The 13,917-nt window shown below is 39.2% G+C and overlaps 1 protein-coding gene across 1 annotated transcript in view; it reads right to left on the bottom strand.

Moving 5' to 3' along the window:
• The window catches only part of capn2b (calpain 2, (m/II) large subunit b), a 44,249-nt gene extending 38,514 nt beyond the window's left edge, over positions 1–5,735 (bottom strand). Inside the window, exons 1-2 of the mRNA XM_022665365.2 lie at positions 5,341–5,735; positions 3,544–3,613 (exon numbers count right to left, since the gene is read on the bottom strand). Of these exons, the coding sequence (XP_022521086.2) occupies positions 3,544–3,613; positions 5,341–5,577 (307 nt within the window). The 5' untranslated portion in view covers positions 5,578–5,735. The remainder of the gene's footprint in view (positions 1–3,543; positions 3,614–5,340) is intronic.
• Positions 5,736–13,917: the final 8,182 nt, after the last annotated feature.

Raw genomic sequence — 13,917 nt, 5'->3', positions numbered from 1 at the left:
AATACAATGATCGTAAGCTTTGTGCGCCGCCATCACTGTACTGACAATGACAGACATATATACATAGACTCTGCATAGCGTAGCAGCCGGCGCCAGGAGGCCGGCTATGCGGATTCTATGCATGTATGTATAGGTCTGTCATTATCAGTACAATGATGGCGGCACACAGAGCTGGAAGCTAGCGGCACGGAATGTAAACAGTGGCAAAAAGCACAAAATTACCGAATCTCAGAAAGCTGTAGGAAAGCGGAGGTGGGCTATTCAACAAAGGTAAGTACGTTTTATCATGGTTTACTACACCCAAAGACCATTTCACACCAGATTCTCCTTTAAGCATCTAAAACACTGTGGTGGCTAGATAAAAACACATCTCAACATGCAGCAAGTCTTTACTATGAGACAGGTCAGTGTCCCCAGTGTGACAAACCTTAATGCTTTACCTATGACACACTGTACACACTGCACACACGCCCAGCCCTGCAGCTAATCTCCCTTATTCTTCTGCTGTATTTGCGCTGAAAACAGAGAAAGACAAAACCTGACAAATTTCAGGGTGAGCCTGAACTAACCGTGATGCATGAGCTTGATTTTAATGTGGGTGTATATGTGTGTACAATTTAGTTCCATCTGTAAAACCACTATCTGGTGTTGGCTAAGAGGAGGAGGAGCTCCAGATTACCATGCAAAATATGTTCAGAGGAGTTCTCCCTACACCTCTCTGGAACTGGTACTGCAGCATAAACATGCCGACTGATAATTCACCACCTCCCACACGGACACGCTGCATGCTGGTGCTTGTATATAGGGGTGGATGATGTGGCTAAAACCTGGAACAGTGCAATACTTCAAGATGTATCCATGAAGCAATGGCTGCTGTTTGCTAAGTAGTTGTATAGTGGTTGATATGGTGTTGCTATGTAGTCACTAGGGTGACTGTTTTTGCTATGCAGTCTCTAGGGGGAGTGTTTTTGCTAGGTGGTTGCTATGGTGTTGCTTAGTAGTTGCTATGTTTCTAAGTAGATGCTATGGTGTTGCTATGGTAGTTGCAACCAAGTTATTTCGTGGTTGCTAGTGGTTTATATGGTATTGCTAAGGGCTTACTAGGTCACTCGGCAGGCTGTTTTTTATTATGCAGCCTCTAGAGCTGCAAATTCACTACAGAACTAGTGTACAGGTGCTGGTCAACGAATTAGAATAATTTGAAATAGTGCAATCATGAAATTCTTTGAATGCATTTTTTGTGCAGAAAGCAAATCAGGTGTTCACCGCACCGGTCCTACTCGTTAGACTAATCACAGAACTCGTTACCTGGAAAAAAATTTGCTCAGCTGAGCTTTCCAAAAGGCCCATTTAGGCCATTTAACTGTGACACTGTTGTTTTATTGAATTAGAATAATGGAGAAACTGTTTCATTGAATTAGAATAAATGCTCGAATTTTTGTTTTCTGTGAAGAGTGTTCACTGTGCAGTATAAAGTCAGGGTTGAGTAGAATTTCTAAGTTGTAAAATCAATCATGGGTAAGCAGCGCGACCTCTCAACCGGAATAGTGGCTCAAATTCAAGCCCTTCGCCAACAAGGCTTGACCCAAACTAAAATTGCTGAACAGCTCGGCATCAGCCAGTCTTCCGTCTGCAAAGCTCTCAAGAAAAACTGCAGCAAGCGCACCAACTGTTCCGGCGTCCGAAAAACTTCTGCTCGCGACAACAAGCAGCTGAGAAAGATCGCAGTCAGCAACCGGTTCAAGTCCACTTCCGAGCTCACCGACTTGTGGAACAAGCAGACCGGCGCTGACATCTCCAGATCAACCACTTACCGTCGTCTGCGCGAAGTCGGCTTCAAATCTCGCGTTCCAGCAGTAAAACCGATGCTGAACAAGAAACAAATGGAGAAACGGTTGGGCCAAAGAACACGGCGAGTGGACTGCTGAAGACTGGCAGAAAGTGGTCTTCAGTGACGAATCACGCTTCTGCATCTCCTTCGGTGACCAAGGTCCTCGTGTCTGGTGTCGTGGTGGTGAAACCTACAACCACGAGTGGGTGAAAAGATCCGTCAAGTTTCCCCAGAGCGTTATGGTCTGGGGATGCATGTCCGCTCGAGGTGTAGGGAAACTCTGGTTCCTCAAGAAGACTGTCAATGCTGCCATATATCAAGATGTTCTGGAAACGTTCCTGATTCCGACTGTTGAGGAACAGTTCGGCGAAGAAGACTTCATATTTCAACAGGATCTTGCACCGGCTCATGCGGCAAAGTCGACCAAAGATTGGTTCACTAAAAAACAGCTTGAAGTTTTGGCATGGCCGGCCAACTCGCCTGACCTCAATGTCATTGAAAACCTTTGGGCCATCGTCAAGCGGAAAATTCGCGACAGAAAGCCTACTACGCTGGACCAACTGAAGCAGAACATCGCCACTGCCTGGGAAGCTGTGAGTGCGGAAACTTGCGACAAGCTGGTCAAATCGATGCCGCGGAGACTTCAGGCAGTCATACAAGCCAAGGGGGCAGCCACAACATACTGAGAAAGTGATGATGGTAATTATAATAAAAATTATTCTAATTCAATGAAACGGTTTCTCCATTATTCTAATTCAATAAAACAACAGTGTCACAGTTAAATGGCCTAAATGGGCCTTTTGTAAAGCTCAGCTGAGCAAATTTTTTTCCAGGTAACGAGTTCTGTGATAGTGTGTGGTAGTCTAACGAGTAGGACAGGTGCGGTGAACACCTGATTTGCTTTCTGCACAAAAAATGCATTCAAAGAATTTCATGATTGCACTATTTCAAATTATTCTAATTCGTTGACCAGCACCTGTATATGCATATTTGCTGCATGAATACAGTATAAACTGCAAACAAACAATTAAATACAAAAAAGTAAATACAATAAATTCCAAAACAAATACAAAATAGGCCGCTATCAAGATTAGCGCTATTATCATGATATTTCACAAGTTTTTTTATTGTGTTAAAAGTTTCTGCAATATTATTCCTTACAATATGATATGTCCATATACCAAGTATAGGTACTATGCAGTGAAAAAGCACCATTAGAATACCCTCAGTTATACTGCAACCCCTTGGTGCAGACAACAACCAGCTGGCAAAATCAATAAGGCTCCAATAAGGTATTTTTTATATGCTCAGTTATACTGGCTTACATGGTAGACCCCTGATCTTATGGTCTTTTCCTGCGTCACCTGAAACCAACAATCAGTCTTCTTGTTAGAGTGCGAAAAGCAACCTGGATACCACAAACAGACGCAAATAACAAAACACCTACAGAGGGAATAAACACTCAGACTTTCTGTTACGCCCGACTAATTACCTGCAGGCCTCACAAAACAGGCTGTTCAACAGGTTCTGGCTGTTTCTATGAGCAGCTTAAACAGGGCGGCAACAACCTGACCAGTGTCTTACAGTCTCAGTGTTAGCAGTGGGTGTGTGAGGTGGGGGGTTGGAGGGATATTCCACTTCCTGACTTTACCAGAGGCTAACTGAGGTCCAACCAACACGGATCAAATGGATTCAGCTTTTCCTCCACTTACCCAGGGCTCCTTGGCAGATGTCGGTCCTTGTGGCACCACCAACAATGAACTGGGGTTTGGAACACAGCTCCTGCACAACACAGAACACAGACAGCTGAGCTCCAAGCTTAACACAGCAAACTTTCCTTATTATCACTACCTTAGATAGTGATCTACCCCACCTTTCAGCACATTTTGGTTACAAGGATTGGATTTTAAACTTATTCTGGAGACTGTTCTTAATTATGTGTACAACTTGTTGTTGAGGACTATAAAATCCCAGCAAATTCTAAAAATATATCGACAAAACAGGGCCTTATAATTGTAACATCCTCAATAAAGCTACCATATACCAATTCTGGGCTAAATCTAGTCTTAACTAAACCTAAACTTGTTCTAAATACAGTCCTCAATTATCCTGTAACACTTTGTTGCTGAGGACCAAAAAATCAAAGTTTTACAAAAAAAGTGGCTTATTATTATTATAATTATAACATTGATAAATGTGGCTTCAACAAGTTAAAATCTAGTTATCTATAAATCTAAAATCTAGTCTTTCCAAAGATCGTTTCAGTTACATTTAACTCGTTACGTTTGGATTACAATGAGGAGGACTAGGTGTGACCTAAACTTGTTCTAAGACAGTTGTCCAAGTCCAAGCATTTAAATCAAAGTTGTTTAAAAAAGGGCCTTATTATTATATCCTCAATAATGCTGCAATAAACAAATTAAACCAATTCTGGGCCAAATCTAGTCTTAAACATGACTATCTCAGCCAAATTTAACTTGTTTTGCAGACTAAATTCAAAGACTGTTCTTAAATACACTGCAAAACCTTGTTAAGAGCTATAAAATCCGAATTTCAAAGTTGTCACAAAAGTGCTTTTACTGTGCCTTAAGTAAATTCAAAAACCGAGCCTTAAGCATGGTTATTTCAGCACATACTGTTTAGAATGAGGAAACTTGTTCTGGATACTCATTTCAAATGCTGTTCCTAATTATACTGCAAAACCTTGTTAGGGACTATAAAATCCAAATGCCAAAAGTCAAAGTTGTCCAAAATGGCCTTATTATCATCATTATATCCTCAGTAAATCTGCACTAAATCAATTTTGAGCTATATACAGTCTTATACATGATCGTTTTAGAACATTTTGGTTATAATGAGGATTGAATTCTAATCCTATTCTGAAGACTGTCCTTAATTATGCTGTAAACCCTTGTTACCGCCTATATAACTCAAATGTCAAAATCAAACTCGTCTAAAAAGTGCTTACTATTGTGCCCTAAACCAATTCAGGGCTAAATCTAGTTTTACACATGATCAATTCAGTACATTTGGAGTACTAGAATGTGGACTTGGACTTTTTATGCTGAAAAAACATGTAAAGGACTATAAAATAAAAATGTTAAAGTTGTTCAAACCCAGGTTGTTCTCAATTATGCTGGAAAACTTTTTTTTTTAAAGATCTCAGCTGACTCAATGTAGCGTTTGTGTAAACATGAATACATATGACTCTCAAGCTACTTCTTTTAAAAAAAGTAAAAATAGCACTATTTTGGTCTCATGTGACTCAGAGCAGTTTCTGAGGAGGAAATCCTCCACACGTTATTGCTCAGAAATGCAGTTTTATTCAACTAAACAAGTCACAACATCTCTGTGGCCCATTTACTGAGCTGCAGATTAACCACAGGTCACACCCAGTCTCCAGCTAAACTAACCGGTTATAAGCCAGAATCTAACGCATTAAACAGTGTTTTAAACTTGATTTAAGGGTAAATGTGCGGCGAGTTCAGGCCGTGTGGAGCAGCTCTTACCCCGGGTCTTTTCCACTGCACTCCCCTGGTTTTGTAGGATCCAGGTCCGAGCTCCTTAAAGCCCAGAGACTCGGGGGCGGCGGGGAACATGGGGTCGCAGAACAGCTGGCCGGAGCCCAGGCACTGACTGCGCAGCACCTCGAAGTCCTGGTTCAGGTACTTGTTGGCCTTGGCGTTGGTACCGAACCCCGCGGCCATGGCTCGCTTCTTAGCCAGAGTTAAAGCCACCCCCGCCATGTTTCTCCTCACAACTCTTCAAAACTCTAAAAACACTGAAACACTCACACACACAAATACACACACACACTGCTCCTCAGACTTTCAGAAGTGAGTTTAAATCTCTCCGCCCCTCAGAGTCTCTCTCTCTCTCTCTCTCTCTCTCTCTCTCAGAGGCAGGAAGAGGCTGGAGGAAGCGACAGACTCAGGATGTGTTCACCACCACAGTCTGAGCTTCACTGCTGTGATCTGTCACCCAGTGAGCTGCTGTATTTTCCTCCAAACACTGTACTGAGTTTGTCTGAGGTAAAGACGCGCTTCAGTCAAACCCCACACTTTAAACTCAACCATGGTTTTAGCTCAAATAAAGTTTGAGTGGGTTTTACATGAAAAATGGGTATTTCCAAACATTACTTAAGTATTTTATGTACGTTTGTGGGAGTGTGTCTGAGGTAAAGATATAATAATGGTTAAGTCTGTGTATTACTCAACTATTTTGAGTGTTTTAATATTTGTAGTAGTTTGTCTGAGGTAAAAACTTGCTAATGGTTCCATCTAACCCAACACTGTGAACTCAACAGTAGTTTAAGTCTGTTTTACATAAAAAGGATATTTCCAAACGTTAAGCCAGGTGGACACTGCGATTTTTTTAATCGGATGCGTTCTGGACAGCTCACGCTGCACGTTTGAATCGTTTGTCGTGTATGAACAACGCCTGCGATTCATCTGCACACACTGTACGGTCCGACTGACCTGCTGCGACGGGGGAGCACTGCACGTCTAAACGCAGCCCGTAGGCGGAGCTTTCTTTGCGTACAAACTCTCGCTTCAACACAACATGTCGCCTTGCAAAAGAAAGCGCTTATTTGTGCCCTGTTGTGCGCTGAAAGTCCACGGAAGAGACGTACATGGACTCGCAGGTGGCTGAGGCGACGTGGACTCTACGTGGTCCGTTTTACAGAAGGAGAGCGCATAGAAAAATGACTGCGCGTCAGGCTGCGAAAGAAACACCAGCAGCTTAAATAAAATAAAATGATTTTATTTTTTATTCTGTTTATTGTTTATGTAAAAACTGGTTTTGCAACACTGAATATTAAACAAGCAATCGGTTATTCACACTGGATAGGGACCCTCATTTACAGTGCCGCTGAGCATTAACAGTTTAAAAGGGATTAGAAAATATATATAAAAAATAGAAATAAAAACTGACATTTATTATAGACGAATAAAATATATACGTAAAAAAGGAAAAATAGGACCTTTTAAAAAGATCATAAAAATTGACATAAAAGGTAAAAAAATTATATCTTATGAATATATATATATTTAATGATTTGATTAATAAAAGAAGAAAAAAATAAAATGAATAAATATAAAATATAAACTCATTAAAAATTCGTTTAAAATAACCCAGGCTTTCTGCAGAATATTCAAAGTTTCAGTTAGTTTCAGTTTCAAATCATGAAAACAGCTCACCAAAACCTCAAACTATTCTTTATATTTGACAATATACTTACAGGTCCTTTGCTTGTACTTACAGGCCCTTACTTATTTTTATTCAACTGAACTGAGTTTCATATTATCTGTAGCCTCGCGCTGAATTCAGCTCCGCGCTGCAAAAGAGAGCGAGAGAGAGGCGCAGCGCATTTTGTCCGATTTATCTTTATTAATTATCAGTACATTTATTAGCTTTAGTAAGTTTAATAGCATTCATTTTACTACACTTCTCCGACCTTATTTATTAAACGTTTATTTTAGAAGACAGAGGTTATTCTGCGCGCAATGCCGCGCGCAATGCCACGCGCTGCGCTAAGTTGGCTTTGCGTGGCTAATATTCTGGAGCACTGGAGGAGATTTTAATTAATAAATTAATATATTTATAATTTTAATAAATTTGCACTGGCGAAAAGAAACGAATTATAAAATATAGCTTTATATTTCTGTTAGGGGTGTCACGATCTCGATATTTTATCGAAATCGAATCGAAATGAGGTCACGATCTCGAGTATCGAAGTCAAAAAGAGGATCGACGATCCCTCCCGCGCGCGCTACGCAAATAGCGCAGCGCGCTACGCAAATGGCGCGGCACCAACACAGCGCATCCTATTCATTTAAATAGAGATAGCCACTGCATGAGCGCAGTCGGCGGGAGTGTGATCACTGTTTTTATCTGTCCAACGGGGGAGGGGGGGCGGGGGTTGGGCACGCAGGTTTTGTATCTGTATCTAACGGAGGGGTGGGTGCGCGCAGGTGAGAGCGTGTGAACTCGCTGAAATGCGTGTGTCAGTGTGACTTGAGAACACTGACTATAGATCACAGTGAGGTGGATTAAAAATCTTAAACTTATAATTGACTACACCTGTTGCTTTCCATTGAATTAAAAAAACATCTTTCTCTCAGATAAAGTAAACACAAGCGTGTTTCTGACTAAAATAAAAGCTTTTCAGGAGAGATATAAGTTATGTGTAAATATTTATAAGACAATACCCACATCACTTATCTAACCAGCCTGTACTGATTTCTGCCCCCCAATAATGCTTTCAATAACCTCTTGTAACCCCTGGGAGCCAGGGGTTACACTCTAATAGCCTTTAATAGTCTTCAGTAGCCTTTAAAAGACTTACCTGGCGGCCGTGGTGTGTCCACTAAACTCCGTAGTTATAAACATCCTGAGGTTAGCAGCGCGCTAACTGACCTGTTTATAATGTAATCCGAGCAGTGCCTCCGTGTCGGCTGTTCTAACCTGCTGCTGTTAGCTGCTTGGGCTGAAAGATGAACTGTAGTGAGCTGTATTATCCGGTTAGTGGGGTTAAAACCTTTATTTGTTTACAGAAACAGTAAAAACGGACTGGCTGAGCTCTGTAGCCCGTGGCTGGGCTGTACTGAAGTAGTGACTGAGTGAAGAGAGCGGGGCTTGTGCTGCTGCTGCTAGTGGTTGGATGAAGAACTGCAGCTTCATGTAATGAGCAGTTTCACCAGCCATCCACACACAGCTCTGATAAACTGCTTGTTTTAATAGTGCACACTGTTGCTACCAAAAAAAGTCACTAGATGGCATTACCATATATATCTTAATAAATAATAATAATAATATTTATAATAATAATAATAATAATAATAATAATAATAATAAATATATTATTTAAATTTTATGAGGCATAAAATAATAACAAGAAAATAAAACAAGAAAATCGAGAATCGAATCGTGACCCTCAAATCGAAAATGAAATCGAATCGAGGATTTAGAGAATCGTGACACCCCTAATTTCTGTGCATGTTTTAAGTTTTATATAATTGACAGGCAGCACCAGATGTTGACAATGTGCTTTATTTTTCAGATATAATAGCAAAGTGAAATAAAATAAATTTATGTTTGTCAAAGTTATTTTCTCTTTTAGCTTTTCTTTTCAAAAACTCCAGCTATTGACTGAGAATAAGCATCTGTTGAAATTCTTAAACAGCAGAATGCCTGTGTCTGCTATATTAAGCTATAAGTCTGTGTACCGAACATAAATATAAATCCTTATAACTGACAGAAATAAATATGACTAATAATAATTTATAGTTACTGTGCAGATTTTTGGGAAAACAGGTCGTGACATTAAGAAATCGCTGCAAAACAGCTCACACTGTGAGACAAGCGACCAAAATTTCTGGCATGTCAGAAATCCCTGGTCATGTCCGACTGCCCATTAGCAGCTTGTATGGGCAATTAATCGGACATCGCTTCCCCTCTCACACTGCATGACAAACACGCACGATCAAGCTAAAATTCGCCCGATCATGAAATTCAGTCGCATCCGACCAGATCAGGCTTAAAATCGGGCTAAAATCGCACAGTGTCCGCCTGGCTTTACTCAACTACTTTTGAACATTTGAACATTAGTAAACGCTAATTATTAATTACCATGTTTTTTTTTTACATACAAAATGTATGGGGTGGGGCCTGACACTCTGGCTGAAACTCCACCCTCTTTGACTAGGTCTGCCTAACAACAGAGCGAACTATATTCTGATTGGCTCAAGGAGAGTACTCTTACTCTTACTGGTAGTATTATAATTTACAGCCGATGGATTGACAAGCGTGAGACCATGTGTGGCGTGTGAGCGTGTGAACTAGCTGAAGTGCGTGTGTCACACGCTCAAAGCGTGAAACTTGAGTACACTGGGTAAAGATATAATAATGGTCCAGACTAACCATATGCTGTAAACTACAACAATAATTTGAGCCAGTAAAAAAGGATATTTCCAAACATTGCTCCACTATTTGGAGTTATTTTAATCATTATAGCCATACTACTAGTATTTTCCTAAAATTTTCCTAGGTAAAAATACGCTAATGGTTTAGTCTAACCTCACACTGTAAACTCAACAATAGTGTGAGTAAAACTAAATACTCCTGACTATTATTATAGTCATAGTTCCAGTGTTAATCATGTTCTGTTTACTGGTATTTTCCTGTCTGAGCTAAAGATACATTAATGGTCCATTAACCCACATTGTAAACTCTGTTGTAAGCAAAACTGGATACACCTGCCGCTGATAAACCCACAATTAGTTTAAACTAAAATAAATTGGGTCAGTATTACATTAAAAAGGTCAGCGTCAAGTAAAGAACATAACATTTAGTTAGATTTAGAGGGAGGAAATTGGGAGGTGGAGGGTTTCAAAAACCCATTATGACACCTAAGAGAATCCAGGGTATGTATAGGATGTTACCTTGGGAAGGGAAGGTGCTTTAGGCATGTTCCTTCTCCTAAAACATAGTCATTTAATAACAACGCATATTTCCACTACTATTCAACTATTTTGAATTACACTGTGAGTGTCAGAATTGTCGGACACACCCGGTTTAAACAGATTGTGCCAGTTGGTTTTGCCCCCAAAAAATATAAAGACTATCCTTACTATCCCTTTGCGGATTAGTTATACTTTATTAGTAAGTGAGCATGAACTTTTCTTGTATTTAATTCATGTCAAATTAGTCAAATCAATAATTAGAGTAAATAGATCCTAATTGTTTTGTTATTTTAGGAACAAAAATTGGATTATAAAAACACCACTGGCTGTGTTAGATGCATGGTTTTGTAGACTGCAGTGGTGCAGTGTTTTTGTGATTTCTATGTACAATTTGTATTATTGTTCTGTTGTAGAAGCCATTCTCATAACAGCCTTTTAACTGCTGGTTCCACATTTGCACCCAGGATTTTTGGTATCTTGAAATTTTGTCATTGCCACTGGCAGCACAACTCTACAGCATGATACATCCACCCTCATGCTTCACAGTTGACACGATAGTCTTGTAATGTTGAACACAGTGTTTTCCCACTAAACGATAAATCGTATGACCTTGGGTGAGATTATTAAGAGATGCTTCTTTTAAGCTTGTAGTACACTGCACTGCCTGGCAGATGGCAGCAGTTACATTTGAATAAAATCACAACAGCCCTTTCACTGCCAACAGCCCTTATATTTCAGAGGGTTTCCTCTGGGTCTGGCTGGGAGCAGAATGGAGATGATTCATTAGTGCTAAACCTGGTCCTGTACAGGAGACATTGTAATGTGTTATGGTTGATTTATTTGACAAAGCATGGACATTTACATACACAAATACGACGCTCAATACCAAGTATGTTTTTTAAATATGTAATTATGTAATTATTATTGTTATTATTTTTTATAGATATATGGAAGGATGGTTGAAGAGATGGAAGTTTAATATCTACCTACTTATCTGTCTACCTGTTAAATGGAAGCAAGATTGAATAGATAGAGCCGTTCCAGAAAACAGTTCAGAAAACACCAGGAAAGATGCAAACCTCCCCATAGGTGATAACAACTAGTTTTAATGCCTTTAAAGAGATAAACACACTCACTTTAAAAAGACAGGATTTATTTTATTACATCATATTTAGAAACGTGAATCTGAGACCTAGAGTGGGGAGCCTACTTCTCATGGAACACCCTGAGCAGGAAACTGCCCTCCTGATTGGGCTCACAGGTGGAGGGAATGATAATGTACTCCCCAGGCGGCAGCTGGAAGCGCTGGCAGACTTCACGCATCGAGTGTTGTTCAGATCTGATGAGCGGGCTCATGTCGGACAGTGCTGTAGGACTCAAGCGGACACTCTTGCGACCTGTGAACTGAGGAGACGCACAGGAGTATAAATCAATGCAGAACTCCACAGTGCCTTTAGTCTTACAGTTACTGATCTATAGAATTTCAGAATTTAGGGATATTCTTCACCAGCATAATTTAGGTTAGTTTTAGCATTGTCAAGAGTTTTAGCATTGTCAAGAGCACCAGTAGTAAGTGATTAAATTGATAATGCGTATAGCAAAATGTATTTGAGTAAACACTTTAAACCCAAATTAGTTTGAACCCAAATGAATTAAGTCAAATATACATATACACAATACTGTCCAAACAATACCCAACTATTTTGAGTCAGGTAAACATTCATGCCACACGTGTACTGTTATTTTTTACACTATAAGGCGCATTTAGAATCCTTTTAATTTTTCAAAAAATAGTCAGTGCACCGTTTTATCCTTAGTCTTAGTCTCATGTATGGATTTTACCAGTGCTGAAGTGCAGCATTATACAGGAGTTTCAGTTTAGTTCTCCAGCACAAGGGCTGGAGAAGAGTTAGCATTAACTGCTATTTCCCCATCTCTGCGTCCAGCATTTGACTGTTTATTTACAGTGAAGTTCCTTACAGTGTGCTCATTCTGCATGAGGGTATAAATGGTGCAAACCTATCTGAGTATGAAACTGAAAATCAGCACAGTTAGAATACATCACAGGAAACATTACAGAAGATCCAATCTTTGGACTGGATTGTACTCACCTCTTTTGGGACCTGAAATACATATAAAAAACAGAGAACACTGTTTATAGATAAAAATATTATCACTTAGTAACATAGTCATATGATTTAGGAAGAATTAACATCATATCTTACACGATAGATGGCAAAGCATATGTTGCTTAATTTGCGTCCAAGTTTCTTCTGTTTGCGGATGTTTTTCTGCATCACACCCACAAGTATGGAGCAGGTTTGTGTCTCCCGCTGGCCATCTCTGCTCAGTTTTATCAGAAACTGCCGGTTAGATCTGAATGTAGCTGGAAAATAAAATCTGTATTGACTAATAATCATTAAAAACAACACTAGGTGGCAATTTTAGCTTGAAATAACAGTTCTGATATTAATTTGCACTGTAAAAGGTAACATCACTACTTTCTCAACATTAAAGGACTTAATTTATTTCATAATAATCTAATGATTTAACTCACTTACTAAATTTATTTGCATAATGGGTGTGTCCCACTCAACTAACTCACCATCTGTGTGTAGTCTTGCCCAGCAGGATCACCTTCCCTTGGTTATGGTGTTATATTTTTGAGTATACCTTTTTATAGCTTGTTGTTTGTAGGCTGTATGAGCAAGTTACCATATTTTGTGGTATTTTTGAGGTGTGACTTGATGCTGGTTTATTTCTACACCAAAGGTACATTGAGCTGGATAAATTCTCTCATGTAATGGAAAATAATCTGGCAGAAGGAATGTGAACCTTTTAATTTTGTATTAAATAATGAAACACAAGCTAAACTCCTCTAAATAAGCTAAATGTAGTCAGATTTAGGGGCTAAAAAAACTACACTTCAGTTTCACTAATTTCTCTTAACTGAATACCCAAGGGAAGGTAGCCCTTGTCAACAAGACTACACACTGATGTTAAGTTAGTAGTGGGACTGGAGGTGGCACACACATTATGCAAATAAATGATCCCAGGAACCAATAGTTATATTAGCTTTGGTAACAGAAGTTGGCAACACATACAATGTAGATTACTAGTTAGAGTTACTATACTATTAAAATTTAGTTCAACTCAATCTTTAAGGTACACTTAATAGTAGACATTGGGTAAAAACTGAATGTTAAAAACAATAGTGAAAATCAAGGTATCTCTCTTAAACCCAGAACCTCTGCAATATAACCTACATTTCTGCACTGGCCAGTCATAGTGCCCTCTGCTGGAATTTGCAAGGCACATTTCTGTTAACCTAGAGTGGTATTGTGAGAATAATAAAAAATTTTTTTGTTTGTTTTTCATTCGGAAATTGCTTTTGCTTAAAATTACTTAAAATTGTAGAAACATTTATGTTTTCTAGTTTTCTGATCATCTGGAGTTAGAGCACATGAAATGTAAGAAATTGGTCAATTTTAATAGTAGGTTTATTCTGTAGGGTAGACAACAGCTTGATTTCAGGGATGGTGCTCTGTATTTGTATGTTCAAATTTATTTAAAAGTACAAGCCTGAGTCACTTTTAATGTTTATAATTTAAAGAAACAATT

This window comes from Astyanax mexicanus, chromosome 23, assembly GCF_023375975.1.
Source record: "Astyanax mexicanus isolate ESR-SI-001 chromosome 23, AstMex3_surface, whole genome shotgun sequence".
In the NCBI taxonomy this organism is placed as follows: domain Eukaryota; kingdom Metazoa; phylum Chordata; class Actinopteri; order Characiformes; family Acestrorhamphidae; genus Astyanax; species Astyanax mexicanus.
Note: the sequence above shows the minus strand (reverse complement) of the source record. Positions and strands in the feature narration are given on the sequence as shown.